Source organism: Opisthocomus hoazin, chromosome 27 (assembly GCF_030867145.1).
Source record: "Opisthocomus hoazin isolate bOpiHoa1 chromosome 27, bOpiHoa1.hap1, whole genome shotgun sequence".
Lineage (NCBI taxonomy): Eukaryota > Metazoa > Chordata > Aves > Opisthocomiformes > Opisthocomidae > Opisthocomus > Opisthocomus hoazin.
In genome coordinates this window covers 358889-374336 of record NC_134440.1, presented here as the reverse complement: position 1 = coordinate 374336, position 15448 = coordinate 358889, and the positions used below count along the sequence as shown (strand labels likewise).

The following is a 15448-nucleotide window of genomic DNA, read 5'->3' as shown; positions in this document are numbered from 1 at the left end:
CCGCCCCTGGTTGGGGTCCACAGCCCCCTCCTGCAGCCGGGCCAGCGGAAATCCCGGCGCATTCCCTGCATTCCCCGACACTCCGCGAGGGGGGGGGGGGGGGTGGGGGGGGTGGGGGGGGTGGGGGGGGAGGTGCGGGGGTGAGGCACCTCCCAGCGCCGTTTCGGGGTCAGGAACTCCCTCTCCACTGGGACAGGTGGGGACAGTCCCCATCGGTGCCTCGTCACTGACCCCCTGCTCATTAAACCCCCCCCATAGTGAGGGGGCTGCTCCCGCCACCCTTACCCGGCACGTCTGAGCGTTTTTCGGGCTATGGGGGGATATCGGGGACCCCAGAGCCACCCATGGGACCCCAGCAGCTGCCCACGGCCCCGTGGGACAGGAGATAGAGGAGGTCACACCAGGTCTGTCCCTAAAGGCGGGGGGGGGGGTCGAGACCCCAGTGTGGACGGAGCATGGAACCGAGCCCCAGCACAAGCCCACAGCCCAAACCCTGGTCCCCATCCCCTCACCCCGCGTCCCCAGGCGGACCCCGACCCCCCGGGGAAGAGCCACCAAGCGCTTTTTATTGGCGGGGGGCTGGCAGGGCCACCACGCACTCGGTGCCGGGGTACTCGGGCGGGTTGAGCTCGAACTTCTTCTGCACGTCGTCGGGGAGGAAGCGCCCGGCCACGAAGTGCTGGCGGCCGAGGAAGCGGCGGGCGCACGTCTTGGGCGCTGACAGCGACACCAGGACATCGGGGCTGAGCCCACCGCTGCTCCCGGCCTCCACATCCCACCCTGAAAAAGAGATGAGGAAGGGGTCCGGGGGGGGGGTCCCAGGGGCCGCGGTGGTGGAGGATGCTCTGGGGTGGTGGGGATGGGGAGGATGGGGTGTGCGTGTGTTTGTGTCCCCCCCCCCCGGCATCGCCGTCCTGCGCTGGCACCCAGCAGGGTTTTTCTTGGTGGGGATTCACCGGCGGCTGTGCCCAGGGCTCCCGTTTGCGGCTTCGGGGGGGGAACACGGCGAGGGGGGGGGTGGGTGATGGCATTTCCAGGCCTGGCCACCAGACACCCGGGTGTTTTCAAATGACATCATGTCTCAGTTTGGGGAGTTTTGTTATTTATCGTGGATGCCCCGAACGCATCCGTGGGGAGCGGCCGCCAGCCCCGGCTCCTGGCGGGGATGCTGCCAGGCTGGGGGCGAGGAGGATGGGGGGTGGGGGGGGTCCCCGGGGGTGTCCCCGCCCTGGGAGGCCACGGCGGGGACTCCCCCGTCACCCAGGCACCGAGCCCAGGGTGATGCCGCGCTGGGCAGGGTGACAAGCCCGGGGGGGGTCCCCATCCTGCCCCGGGGGGTGCTGAGCGCGGTGCCGGACCTGAGGGCACGTCCAAGCTGACGATGGGGATGCGGACGTGCTGGAGGGTGGCCAGGATGGCAGCGCAGGGCTCCCTCCCCTCACCGGCCTCCGCCTCGGCTCCCAGCACGGCGTCCACCACCGCGTTGTAGGCGTCGTTGATCAGCTGCACCTGGGGGGTGGACACGGTGGGCAGCGACAGGGGTCCCCAGCCACCCCCCCCTCCCCCATGGGACAGCCACCCACCTGCCACGGGACAGGCACCGCACCCCCCACGGGACAGGCACCCAACCCCCAAGGGACAGGCACTGAGACCCCCATGGGACAGCCACCCACCTCCCCCATGGGACAGGCACCCACTCCCCCATGGGACAGCCACCGAGCCCCCCACGGGATAGGCACCCACCCCCCACGGGACAGGCACCGAGCCCCACGCCGCGATCCCGTCTTCCCGCAGCCACAGACCCACCCAGCAGCCACCGCCAAGCAAACCCCCCCCACAGCGCAGTGGGGCTCGGGGTGCGGGGGCTCGGGGCGCGGCGGCCGGGCAGAGCCCAGCACGCCGAGACGCGTGGCCCTGGCCAGGGCAGCGATCCGGGTCACATTCCTCCCGCCGAGCCCAACGCTTCCAACAACAACAGAGCCGGGGGCTGGCGGGGCCCCGGCAGCCGCCGCTGGATTTCGTGGCATCCCCGGGCTCCCAGCAGGGCCGGGCGGGGGGGGGAGGAATTAATAAAAAAAATAACAATAAATTGGAGCGGGTCAGGCGGCTGCGGGGGGTTCACCTCGGTGGGGAGGTAGGAGAGGAAGGGGATGTCCATCTTCTCGCACTGCGTCGTGAAATCCCGGTACAGGGGGTCCGGGGAGCGTTTGGGGTAGAAGATGGTGGGCTCGTAGTCCTGGAGGGTGGCGATGCGGCGTTGGAGCCCGGCACCGCGCCGGGATGAAGAGGAGGAGGAGGAGGGGAGGAGGAGGAAGATACCTACAAAGATCCGCAGGTGCCGGGCGCACACGAGCCCGATGGCCCCGTTCTGCGCCGGGCCGCACACCACCAGCACCGTGGGCTGCTTCCGCGGCAGGGACGGCAGCGGGAAGGCCTGCGAGGGGAGACCAGGACGCTGTGCCACCGCCGAGCCCCGCGGGGACGGCACCCAGCGCCGGGGACGTGGCAGGGACGGGGGGGACCAGGGCTTGAGGGGCGGATGGACCCGCGGCGGGGATGTGCTGCTGGGTGAGCAGCACAGGGCACGGTGGGGTGGGGACGATGCCCGAGGTGGGATGGGGACGGCCCCCATGGCAAGATGGGGCACGTGATGGGATGGGGACAGACTGCCCACAGTGGGATGGGGGTGGCACCCACAGCAGGACTTGGATGGCACCCAAGGCAGAACGGGACCTGTAGTGGGGTGGGGACGATGCCCGTGGCGGGATGCAGATGGTGCCCGGGGTGGGGTGGGGATGATGCCCAGCGTGGGTTGAGGACGATGCCAGGACAGGGCCGATGCCCGTGGCCGGCCGGGGCTCCCCGCCAGCCCGCCGCATACCAGCGGCCTGCGGAGGGAGGCTCTGTTTATCCCTTGACGGATTTTTTCCTGCTGGCGGAGCCTGGCACCCGGGCCCAGCCAGCCGCCGGAGACCCGCGCGGCGCGGCCTGCTCGCGGCCTGCGCTGGACAAAGCCGCGCTTGCCTGGCCCTGGCCCTGCCCCAGCGCCGGCCCCGCCGTCAGCTGCCCTGGGCCTCCCGGGGACGTGCGGGAGGGGACGATGCTGGGGACCCTGGCTGGGTGGGGGGATGCCTGAGCTGGGGGCCACAGATGCTCTCCCTGGCTCAGCCCCACGAGGAAGAGGAGGATGCTCGGCCCCACGAGGAGGATGCTCAGCCCCTTGAGGTGGATGCTCGGCCCCATGAGGAAGAGGAGGATGCTCGGCCCCTCGAGGAAGAGGAGGATGCTTGGCCCCATGAGGAAGAGGAGGATGCTCAGCCCCATGAGGAGGATGCTCAGCCCCATGAGGAAGAGGAGGATGCTCAGCCCCGCTCTCCACAGCTGGGGCTGGCAGTGGAGCCGGGGACGCTGCGGTACGGGGGTCCACGGAGCGGTGGGCAGCCCCACGCTGTGGGACCAGGACCGGCCCCGGGGCAGCCCCAGGATCCTAAGAGGCTCCAGCACCCGAAAGCCTCCCCTCCTGCGGCAGCTCCCGTGCCCTCGGAGCGGGCGAGGGCAGAGCAGGGCCCAGACGGCTCCAACGGAAAAGCTGAGCCAGGCGGGCACGGAGCTCACCGGCCTCCGCGGCACAAAGCTGCCCTTGATGCTGCACCTCCGCTCACCCGCGCTGCCTCCTCCTCCTCTTCCTCACACCCAGCACGAGCACTCGGGGCTCCCAGCATTGCCAGGGCACGGGGATCCCCCGGGAGCCCCCCAGCCCCCTCCTCCCCACAGATGGGGGGCCGGTGCCCAGCAGTGCCGACAGCCCGGGAAGGGCTGAGTCCCCCTCCCGTGGATGGGGTAACCCCCGTCCCGGGCGAGCCCCCCTGGGAAGTGATGCGGGGGGGCTCAGGAGTGCAAAACCCAAACCCACCCGGGGAGAGGCTGCAGCCCTGGCACGGCCGGAGCATCGGCCACGCGCCCCGGCTGTCCCCTGTCCCCATGCCACGGTCTGGGGGACCACAGCTCGGGGTGGGAAAGGCCACACGGGGGGACACGGCGAGGGTGGGAGCGAAGCCCCCGGCCCTGGTGGGGTGACCCCAGCCCTGCTGGCCGCTCACCTTGGTCACGGCCATGGCACAGGCGTGTCCCCAGATCTCGATCAGCTGCTGCCGCCCGAACCGGTAATCCTCCAGCAGCTCCTTCTCGATGGCCTCCGCCTCCGCCATGCTGCGGGGGGAGCGGGCGGCGGTGAGGACGGGGACAGCCCCCCACCCTGGCACTGAGCCCCTCGGGACCCCGCTCTGTCCCCAGGCTGTGGGGCAGGGGATGCTCGGGGGTGCCGGGCTGGGGTCTCGCAGGGCTCGGGGTGGGCACAGCCAGCGGCTCGGGGCTTGGGACGTGCGCAGGCGGCAGATTCGGGGGGCCGGCACTGCGGGGCGGGGGCCGCATTTCGTGCAAGGCACGGCCCTGGCAGCGTCCCCGGGCTCGCGGGGATCGGGGCCGTTATATAAAGGCGAACAATGCTGCGGTTGTTCCTTCGCTGCCGAGCCCAGAAGTTGGCAGGGCCCGGGAGCCTCCAAATTGGACAATAATTGCTCACATCTGTTGGCTTCACCTGCGCCGCGGATGGGAACAGCGTGTGCCGGACCCAGCGCACCGCCGCGCGTGGGGCGGAAGGGACCGTGAAATCCGGCCCCGGGGAGAGGCCAGAGCCAGGATCCCGGCAGCCCAGGGGTGAAAATCCCCAGCGCCGGCCGTGCTCCCGTTTTGGGGGTGCACGCTCACACCTCGCTTGGTCCCAGCTGCGGGGAGGGGACCCACTGCACCCCACCATGCGCAGGAACCATGTTGTGCCACCAGCCCGCGGAGCTGGAGGGGTGACACGGCCGGGGTCCTGCCAGGTCCCTGGCTGCGAGGTGGCCCCGCACCATCCAGGCTGACCCCATGGACCAGCCACATCCCCTGGGTGTCCTGGCAGCCCCCTGAGACCCATCAGATCCACCGTGCCCTGGCAGACCCCACAGACCCCATCCCTTGGGTTCCATCAACCCAACATCCTGTGGCTGCCTTGGCAGATCCCACGAGGCCTCAGCGCCCTGGCCATCCTGGCAGACCCCTAGCAAAACCTCACCCTGCCCCATCCCATCCATCACACTCTCTTCCATCCCATCCATCACACTCTCTTCCATCCTATCCAATCCCATCCATCCCATTCTCTTCCACCACATTCTATTCTATTCTATTGCATCCCATCCATCCCATTCTATTCCATCCCATCCCATTCCATCCGTCACATTCTGTACCATCCCATGTATCCCATTCCATTCCACCCCATCTCATCCCATCTATCCCATCCCATCCATCCCATCCTATTCTATCCCATCCCATCTCATCCCATCAATCCCATTCCATCCCATTCTATCCCACCCCATCTCATCCCATCTATCCCATCCCATCCCATGCTATCCCACCCCATCTCATCCCGTCTATCCCATCCCATCCATCCCATCCCATCCTATTCTATCCCACCCCATCTCATCCCATCTATTCCATCCCATCCATCCCATCCCATCTATCCCATCCCACCCCATCTCATCCCATCTATCCCATCCGTCCATCACATTCTGTTCCACTCCATCCCATCCCATCCTATCCCATCCCATTCTATCCCACCCCATCCCATCCCATCCATCCCACCCCATCTCATCCCATCTATCCCATCCCATCTATCCCATCCTATTCTATCCCATCCGTCCATCACATTCTATTCCATCCCATCCCATCCCACCCCATCCCATCCCATCCCAGTCCCCAATCCTTTGGTGCCCTCTAGTGAGCCCCAGCCCGGCCCCAGCCCCACAGCAGGGTCCCGTGGGCAAATCAGGTGGGGAAAAAAGGGGCCCAGTAGAGCCCCCGGCCCCCCCCCCTCGCAGCTGCGCTGCCGGGCACCCAGCGACCGGCACGTTTGGCTCTGCAACAACTCCCCGCGCCAGCTCCAGGGAGCAGAACATCGCCCGTAATCGCTGCTGGCAGGGAAACCTGGGCCCCGGCCCGGGCTGGCTCCCGCTGCCCTGGCACCGTCCCCGGGGGGGACGTCACGGGGCTCCGGGGGTCGTGGCTCGCCGCCCGCCCGGCAGCAGCGGCCCCCCAAAACGATCCGGGGTGCACAACGGCCACCGGCCCTCCCCGCTTGCCCCGGGCTTGGCGAGAGGGCCCGGGGACGCGGCGGGGGGAAACGCTGTTCCCGTCCCCTGCGCAGGGGGTGGCACCCCTCAGAGCCCCAGGGAGACCCAGCGGAGCCCAGTCCGACCCAGTTCAACCCAGTTGCTGGTGCCTCCCGGAGGGGACGGTGGACGGGCAGGGCTGGTGCCGGGGCAGAGGCCTTACGGGAGCGGGAGGGAGAGGGGCCGGCGGACGAGGGGCTCGAGAGCGTCTGTCCCGCGTCCCCTCCCGCACCCCAGCCCCAGGAGCGGGGCAACCCGGGCTCCATATCCCAGTTCCACATCCCAGCTCTGCATCCCAGTTCTGCACCTCAACCCACATCCCAGTTCCGCATCCCGGCCCCGCACCCTGGCTGCACATCCCAGTTCTGTACCCCAGCTCCGCATTCCAGCTCCACATCCCAGCTCTGCACCTCAACCCACATCCCAGCTCCACATCCCGGCTCCGTGTCCCAGTTCTCCGTCCCAGCTCCACATCCCAGTTCTCCGTCCCAGTTCCATATCCCAGCTCCGCACCCCAGTTCCGTATCCCAGCTCCACATCCCAGTTCCATATCCCAGCTCCACATCCCAGTTCTCCATCCCAGTTCCACATCCCAGTTCCGTATCCCAGCTCCACATCCCAGTTCCATATCCCAGCTCTGCATCCCAGTTCTCCATCCCAGCTCCACATCCCAGCTCCGCGTCCCGGCTCCGTCCCCATCGCTCCCGGCACAGCTTGCCCGCACCCCCGCCCCCCGCCCCGGGGTTCCACCGGCGGCACCGACCCTGCCGAGCCCGGACCCCCCCCGCCCCGCGCCCCCCCGCATCCCCGCCGCAGCCATGGCGACCCGGGATGCAGTTGCCCTGGCAACCGCGGCTGTTCGGGTACCGGCCCCCCCCCCCAGCCCCCGCGGCTCGGGGGGGGGAGCCGGGCTGGGCTCCGCGTCCCGGGACACGCGTGGGGCCGGGGGGAGCGGAGCGGGCGGGAGCTGACCCGAGGGGGGGTCCCGGGGCAGCGGGGGGGGGGGTGTCCCGGCTGTGACGGGGGCGAGCCCCGGCAGCCCCGGTGCGGGGTGATGGGCGCGGCGGGACCCCGCTCCCCCCGGGGGTCCCACGGCACTGCTCGGGGCGGGGGGGGGCTCCCCGGGGCTGGGCGGCCGGGGGTCCGGACTCACCTGACGTAGCGGGGGGGGTCCCGGGGGGGGCCGGCCGCGGAGCTCATACCGGGCAGCGGCGGAGCCCTGCGGGAGCTGCGCGGCGACCCCCCCACCCCCCCCCCCTCCCCTCCCGCTTCGCGGTTCCGCCCGGGGGAGGCGACTCCGGCTGCCCCCGCCCCCCCCCCAACCCCCCCGCCGGGAGCATCGCACCGGCCCCCGGCCCGCCCCGCGCCCCCCCCCCGGCACCGGGCATGGAGGGGGGAAAGAGGAGGAGGAGGAGGAGAGAGCAGCAGGGAGCGGGCACGGGGGGGTGGGGAGCGGGAAAGAAGGGAACGTGCCCGTGACCCCCCCCTGCAGTGACCCCTGGAGCGGACCCCAGACCCGGCAGTTTTCACCCTGTCCCGGTGGAAGCCGGACCCGCAGCACCAGCGAGCGGGGGGGGCCTCACAGGGCTGCCCCCCCTCGAACTGCGACCCCCCCTGAAACCGAGAGCCCAGTCCCCGCCCCAGGGATCCCACCGAGCCGGTACTGGACCCCCCTCAGCAGCAATCCCCCACAGCTCCTGCCATGGGCCACGGTCCCTGGAGCCAGACCCGACCCCCCCCACAGCCAAAGCGACCCCCCCGGAGCCAGACCCGACCCCCCCGGCCCCCCCCAGGGGCTGGGAAGAGCCGCGAGCGCCCCGGGAGCGCTGAGACCGGGGCTGCACAGAGCACGCACCCCGCCGTGACACCGCTGCTTTTAATGACAGAACCAGGGGGGGCGGAGGGGTGCCGGGGGGTGCCGTGTCACGCCGTGTCGTGCCATGTCGCGACATCAGACGTAGTACTGCAGGCCGAACTTCTCGTTGTCCAGCTCGGCGCTGGGGCGCAGGTAGTAGAGCTCGTCCAGCGTCGGGGGCACCCAGCGCTCGGTGTGGAACAGGGACTCGCCCACCTGAGGTGGGGGGGTGAGGGCTGAGGGGGGGGGCAGTGGGCACAGACCCACCCCACACCCCGGGGGGAGGGAGCGTCACCCCCCAGCGCAGACCCCCCAATGCCGCCGGGGCTGCGGGCCCAGGCGATCCCGGCTGGCTGAGCTCCGGCGCGGAGCCAGGCAGGGCAGGGTGGGGGGGGTCTCACCAGGGGGGCACGGGGGGGCTAGCAGGGGCGCGGAGGGGGCTGGCAGGGGCACGGGGGGGAGGCTGGCAGGGGAAGGGCTGACAGGGGCACGGGGGGGGGGGCTGGCAGGGGAAGGGCTGACAGGGGCACGGGGGGGGGGGGGGGGGGGGGGCTGGCAGGGGAAGGGGGGGGCTGGGCAGGGGAAAGGGGGGGGGCTGGCAGGCCCCCCCCCAGGGGCTCACCCACCTTCCAGCCGGGGACGTCCCGCATGATCTTGGCCTCCTCGTCCAGGTTCTGCCGCAGCATGCGCAGGGTCCTGTGGGGGGGGGACACACACACTCGGCTCAGGCATCCCCCGCGCTGGGCCCAGCGGGGCCCCCCCCAGCCCCCCCCCGTACCTGCGATCCGACTCGGCCTGCAGCAGCGGCATCAGCGCGATCCGCGCCTCCAGCTCCTCGATGAGCAGCCTCCTGCGCCGGGACCGGGGGGGTCAGTGGGGCACCGGGGGGCACCGGAGCGGGGGGGGGGACCAGATGAGCACCTGCCTGCACTGGAACCGGAGCGGGGGGGAGCAGATTCCGGGCAGGGAACCGAGGCACAGCCCCCGGGGGGGGGGGGGGGGGCAACGAGGCGCCAGAGCCGGTGAGCCCGGGGCAGGAGCGCGGGGGGGGGGGGGGGGGGGGGGGGGCACGGAGCATCCCGGGGGCAGCACCGGGGGGGGCACCGGGGGGGGGGGGGGGCGGCACCTTCTCTCCCGGTTCCACTTGATGAGGGTGTAGTAGCCGAGCAGGAGGCTGCCGATGCCGAGCGCGAAGAGGCTGTAACCTGCAGGGGGGGGGAGGGGGGCGGTGAGGGGCGGCACCGGGGGGACCGGGAGCACCGGGACCCCCCAGGCCAGGACCCCCCAGACCGGGTCCCCCCCGTGTCACCCCCGGGTCCCCCCCCCCGGCCGCCGCCCACCTGAGAAGCCGCGGCGCGGGAGGTGCCGTTTGTAGTCGATGGGCCCGTACCCGCCCGGGGGGGCCATGTCCTGCTTCACCTTCGGCGCCGCCATCCCGGCGCGACCCGCGCCGACGCCACTTCCGCCCCGCTCGGCACCACGTGATGAGGGGGGCGCGCCACGTGACAGCGGCCCCCGCGGGGCGCCGGGTCTTAAAGGGGCAACGCGAGCGGAGGGCAGCAGTGGGGTCTGCGCTCGCTGGTGCCGGTGCGACCGGGGGCGGGGAGCTGCGGCGGTGAGGTGTGGCTGAGCACCCGGGCACGGGGCGGGAACACCGGGAGATCCCGCTGCCCTCCGTGCACGGATCCTGCGCCCGAGGGTGCTCAGCCCCTCCGTTGGGCTCCTGCGTGCACCCCCGCACCGGTGCCTGCACCCCCCCGTGTACCCCCCCCATATGGCTGCACACCCCCACGGGGACCAAGCCCCCGGCTGCTGGAGATACTGGAGGGGTGGGGGGGGCACCCACCAGTGACCGGGCAGCGTGACCCCCGCAGACCCCCGCACCCCAGCCCTGCTCTGTGTCCGCAGCCCGAAGGCTCCCCCCACCAGCACCCACCAGTTTACCTCCGCAGCCCCCACACCCCAGGATCCCGGGGCGGGAGCAGGGCGAGGACCCCCGCAGCACCCTGTGCTTCCCCCCCCGGGGGTGGTTTTTTCCCGCACCCCCCAGCTCTGCAAACCCCTCCGTCGCTTCAGATCAAGGTCACTCATGTCTTAAGCCCTAATCAGCGGCCGTAATCCCTCGCCTGCCGCGGGGAATTAATAATTTGGCAGATGGCAGGGCCAAGGCGGCCGGCCGGGCGCCCACCGAGGTGCTGGGTGGGGGGAGAGGGCACCAAAGATGGGGGACGCTTGGGCTGGGCAGCAGCTCCCCGCTTCCTCCAGCCCTGCTTTGCCCCCAGACTCCGGTGGGAGCCGCGGGATGGGGGAAGGATGGCTGCCTCCCGGCCCCAAGCCTGCCCACGGAGGCTCGGCCCCGCTGCAGCGGGGAGCCCGGGGCTGGGGGGGCACGGGGGGGCTGGGGGACACCGGAAGGGTGAGCCCAGGGATGCAGTGGCGGAGGTGGGAAAGGCCCCTGCTCCTCGTCCCATCCAGAGCGACCCTGGGGGTTTGTTAGCGCTGGCCCCCCAGAGCCAGAGTCTTCCTCCACATCTGCTGTGGCTCCTTCAGCCTTCGCCGCCGTTCGCTCGCCGGCCCCGGTACTGAACCCTTTCATTGCAGGTGGATTTGCGGATGTGGGCGAAGACCCTCGTGGAGGGGGGAGCAGCCACGCCGTGACCCTCTCGCCGGCGCCGGGCCTCGTCCTCCTGCGCCGCTGCAGGCAGAGATGGGGGTCAAACCTGACAGCCCCCCGTGATTCTCACCGAGGTCTGGAGTACTCTGTCCAGTTCTGGGCTCCCCAGTTCAAGAAAGATGAGGAGCTGCTGGAGAGTCTAGCGGAGGGCTGCGAGGATGAGGAGGGGACTGGAGCATCTCTCCTACGAGGAGAGGCTGAGGGAGCTGGGCTTGTTCAGCCTGGAGAAGAGAAGGCTGAGAGGGGACCTTAGAAATGCCTCTAAATATCTGCAGGGTAGGGGTCAGGAGGCCGGGGCCAGACTCTGTTCAGTGGTGCCCAGCGACAGGACAAGGGGCACTGGGCACAAACTGAAGCTGAGGAAGCTCCAGCTGAACCCGAGGAAGAACTTCTTCCCTCTGAGGGTGATGGAGCCCTGGCCCAGGCTGCCCAGGGAGGCTGTGGAGTCTCCTTCTCTGGAGATATTCCAGCCCCGCCTGGCCGCGGTGCTGTGCCCCCTGCTCTGGGTGACCCTGCTTGGGCAGGGGGTTGGGCTGGGTGACCCACAGAGGGCCCTTCCAACCCCGAACATGCTGGGATTCTGGGATTCTGTCCCCCGGGGAAGCCCAGCCGGGGGGTAGAACACGGGGGGGCCGAGCGCTTTCCCGGTGGGTGCCCCTGGAATCAGCTGCACCTCCGGGCGCAGCCACAGACCCAGGGCTGCAGCAGCTTCGCCGCCCGCCTGTAACATCACGAGAAAACAGAACACCCCCTCGATCCCTCGCCGGTAGCTCTGCTCATGCTCGGAGCGCCGAACCCATCCGGACCACAGCCAAACCTCGTCCCCTGTCCCCAGGGGGGTCCTGCTCCCCGGCTGCGTTCCCACGCCGGGAACCCTTTTCCCACCCCGGGTGTGGTCCCTCGGGTCGGGGTCTGAGCTCCCACTCCCCCGGGACGCTGAGGATTTTCCCTTTGAGGATGCTCCAGCGAAGAGGCTGCACCCCTGGGGGGGCCACCCCTGCGGCGGGCGCTCCCCGCCATGCCTGGGCTGCTGGAAACCTCTCGCTCCCTTTGTTCACCCGGCTCTGAGGAGACAGAAAGCCATCGCTGGCTCATGATTAAGCTCGCTGAGGTAATGAGCCAGGGAAATGAAGGTGTGGAGGGATGGGGAGGCAGCGTGGGGGGTGGGGTGGGGGGTGGGGTAGGGTGTAATCTAACTGGGGGATCACCAAGGGCACGGCTTGGACTGGGTCTGGACTCGGCGGATGCTCCAGCCCCACCCCACGCACCAGGGAAAGGCTGGAGAAAGCCCCACAGCCACGTCTGGGGGACGGGGGCTTACGATTCGGGGTGCGAATTCAAGATGCTGGACAAGGGGAAGAAGTTCAGCCCCGTTTCCCGGCAGACGGGGTTTTGTGTCTGGGTTCGCAGCGTTCAGCGCTTACCTGGGGATTTTTCTGCTGGCAAATTGTCCTCAGGAAGCCGGCGTGACTTCGGCAGGACACCCACGCGTGCTCCCCGATCCAGGTGCGCTGTGCGCGGGGAGGAGAAAAGCAGGAATAGGATCAGGCAGCCCATTTACCGAGAGAAACCCGGACCCTGCGCAGCCCAAAGCCCCCAGCCCCCTCCCACTGCAGAAGCCAAACTTCTGCCTTTAACCCCGACCAGGTCTGGGGGCTGTGCAGGACCCCAAAACCCCCTGGGGCGGGGGCTCCCGGGCTGGTTGGGGTGCTTAAGGCTGAGGGAGACCCCATCCACAGGGAAAACCGAGGCCCAAGCCCTGCCCGGCCACGGGCTCCGAGCAAAGGCGTCCCAGGAGGTTTCACGCCGTTTGCTGATTGCCTGAAGATGCGAAACCCGTTGGGTTTTGTCCCTCAGCGGGGAGGAGGGTGATGGGCTGGAGCAACACCCCGTGGGGACGTCTTCCTGCCGCCAGCGCATCACCACGAGCCGGGTATCCCGTCCAGACAGGAGCGCTGCTGGGAAGAGCTGCCCAGGGTTGGGGTCTGACATCCGTGGGGGGTTGTAACCCCCCTGAGATCCCCCGAGATGAAGGCCCGGGGTGATGCGGGTACCATGCAGCATCCGATTCCCACACGCCGAGGAGCGGGGCTGGGGTCTGAGACCCAGGACCCCCCTGCCCCGAGCTCAGGCGATGGGCGCAGAGCCGAGTGCCAGGACTGGGGGGTGCATAAATGGGATTATTTCTGTGCTGGAGCGGGAAGGAACACGTTCTCTGAGGTCCCCACGCACCACCCACACCCGTGAATCTCCACTTACCCTCCTCGGGGGCCGTCAGCTGGGACCCCCGCAGCTCCCACCGCACAGCCCTGGTCACGTCACAGCCCAGCACCCAGCCGCCCACCGCACAGCCCCGGTCACGTTGCAGCCCAGCACCCAGCTGCCCACTGCACAGCCCCGGTCACGTCTCAGCCCAGCACCCAGCCGCCCACTGCACAGCCCCGGTAACGTCACAGCCCAGCACCCAGCCGCCCACCGCACAGCCCCGGTCACGTCGCAGCCCAGCACCCAGCCGCCCACCGCACAGCCCTGGCAGCAGCCGAGCAGGAGGCTCCGGCCGGGCACGGGCTTGGGCAGCGGGCTGCGAGGAGTCGGGGCTTTCGCTGCCGGACGGGGGGAAGAGCAGCGAGACCGGACAGCGAGGCGTCGTTACTGCAGGGAGGGAACAAGCAAAAGCCGCTTTTTCAGAAGTCGTTATTTCACAGCTCGAGTTGTCTGACAAATTTCCTTTTAAATATATAACCTTTATCCTTAGGAATAGAACTCCATATTCAAGTAATCATCATTAAGGCAATTATTAAGGCTTTTCCTAAGCAACATCTCAATTTTCCCTTCCCACTCGCCTGCAGGGAGGGGGCTTGGCTGGTTCCAGCATCCCCTCACCCACCCTGGGATGGCCTAAACCCCACCGACGGCCTCATTTCCCCATCGCCACCGAAGTCCGGAGACAGGAGCCGGGGACTGACACAAACCCCAGCTTTTTACTATTTTACTTGTATTTAAAAGAGGGTTTATACATCTCTCCCCGGTACACCTTAAGCCTGCTGTGGCTGTAATCGTGATGAGGGGCTCCCGTGTTCATCATTTATATTTACAATTTATCTTTAACAGCAAAGAAGGTATTTAAAGAACCAAACTCTCCCTTCCTCGACTGTACTGATCGCAGCCCAAGCTCTGCCATTTCCCTGCGCCGAGGAGGTCACAGCGCAGTGCCGGACACGAGACCCCGCGCGGGCTCCGAAGCGGGAGCTGATGCAATCCTGCCCGCCGTCCCCCAGCCGTGCCGCACGCTGCCGCTTCTGCCACCGAGCCCGGGAGCTGTGGGACCGAAGGAGCCCGACACCTCTCGGCTGCCGAGGGGATCCCCAAGGCGGGAGCGGAGCTGGGGAGCAGAGCCGGCCAGGCCTGGGGCAGCCCCAGCAAGCAGAGGGTGGCTCTTGCGTAGCTGATGGGGAATGGGAATAAAATAGGCCGTGGGGGGTATTGCAAGGGTTATCGGGAGCGATTCAAACCCCTCCAGCCCCCGGTTAGTGCTCTGGAGATGATGAAGGGCCTCATCCTCCTCCTCCCCGAGGGGCTGAACCCTGCCTGGGGGGGGACCAGACCCATCACCTCCAGTGGTCACATTTCCTAACGGATCCCCTGAACTGGGAGTGTAGCAGACTTAACCCTTCAGATGCCAGCAATATCTAAATTAGCACACGCAATTAACACACCAGAATTACCTCTGCGACTTTAGAGATGCTGACCTCGTAGCGAGGTCCCGAACCCCAGGTCATCGGGGTGCAGCCGTCGGCCGGAGCCCACCAGGCTCTTCCTACTACTTCAACCCACAGCAGCTCGAGGGTTTTGGTACCAAAATAGCCCGGCGTGAAGAGCTCCCACTTCAGCAGTTTTGCATAAAAAGACTTCCTCGGTAAGAGCCTTCACCAGCACAGCAATGAAACAGCTTTGAGGAAAATGAAATGGCTTGAATGAAACTGGTTCCTGAACTCGTATCTTCAGAAATTCAGAGATTTTTCCAATTCTAGAAGGTCAGAAGAAGCTTGTAAAGGACCCCAAAAGACACCCCACCACCCAACGACATCTCAACCGGTTGTGAAGGCCATGGTCAGGCCAAAGCTGACCCGGCCGCACCCAGCGCACCTGGGAGAGGTGAGCTGGGGGAGTCCACACTTCTCTCAGCCCTCGGCACAGATCTGCTCGGAGAAGGCGGCTTCCCTCGCCGGGAAGGGGCTTTGCCTGGTGCTGGAGCCTCCTCCTCCTCCTCGCTGCTCTCCCCCGCACGCCGCAGCACACTCCTCCCACCGCGTTGGCTCTGGCAGCTCCAAAACTGGGTTTTACGACGCCAAAACGAGTTCTTCCTGCTCTCACCCAGAACCAACCTCTCCTCACCCGCCGCGGTTTCAGGCGTTCCCATGGGGAAGGCTCGCTGGAGCCCGGCCAACCAGCGGCCACCGCTTCTTCCTCGCCACAGGGCAGCGGCAGGGCGGACCGCGGCTGGGAACAGCGACCAGAGGAGTTCTGGCAGGACCAGGCTGGATGCTCAGTGAGGTTTTCACCGACAGACGCCCACAGCACGATCCAGCACGTGCACAAATCCCGAGGTGCCGCTGCGGTTTTGCCCTTGACAATCCAAACGCTCGCGCTCGTGTCTTTTCTCCTTCCCTTCCAGCTGGGATTCGCTCTAGAGCAGGAGCCGGGTGTCCCTTT

General features: G+C 68.3%; 3 protein-coding genes across 3 annotated transcripts; all 3 read right to left on the bottom strand.

The window, feature by feature from the left end:
• Positions 1-564: 564 nt before the first annotated feature.
• Positions 565-7480, bottom strand: YJEFN3 (YjeF N-terminal domain containing 3). The gene is made up of 6 exons (XM_075444185.1): positions 7360-7480; positions 4101-4209; positions 2324-2434; positions 2123-2236; positions 1359-1509; positions 565-780 (listed from the first exon to the last, which is right to left on the bottom strand). The coding sequence occupies exons 1-6, from the start codon at positions 7404-7406 to the stop codon at positions 566-568; spliced, it is 747 nt and encodes a 248-aa protein (XP_075300300.1). The 5' UTR covers positions 7407-7480; the 3' UTR covers position 565.
• A 584-nt stretch (positions 7481-8064) lies between these two features.
• Positions 8065-9550, bottom strand: NDUFA13 (NADH:ubiquinone oxidoreductase subunit A13). Its single transcript, XM_075444097.1, has 5 exons — positions 9402-9550; positions 9188-9266; positions 8840-8911; positions 8688-8757; positions 8065-8277 (listed from the first exon to the last, which is right to left on the bottom strand). Exons 1-5 carry the CDS (start codon positions 9493-9495, stop codon positions 8158-8160), a joined length of 435 nt encoding a protein of 144 aa, XP_075300212.1. The 5' UTR covers positions 9496-9550; the 3' UTR covers positions 8065-8157.
• A 583-nt stretch (positions 9551-10133) lies between these two features.
• LOC142364443 (uncharacterized) lies at positions 10134-14822 on the bottom strand. Its single transcript, XM_075443927.1, has 4 exons — positions 14818-14822; positions 14461-14659; positions 12160-12246; positions 10134-10756 (listed from the first exon to the last, which is right to left on the bottom strand). Exons 1-4 carry the CDS (start codon positions 14820-14822, stop codon positions 10163-10165), a joined length of 885 nt encoding a protein of 294 aa, XP_075300042.1. The 3' UTR covers positions 10134-10162.
• Between the last annotated feature and the right edge of the window lie 626 nt (positions 14823-15448).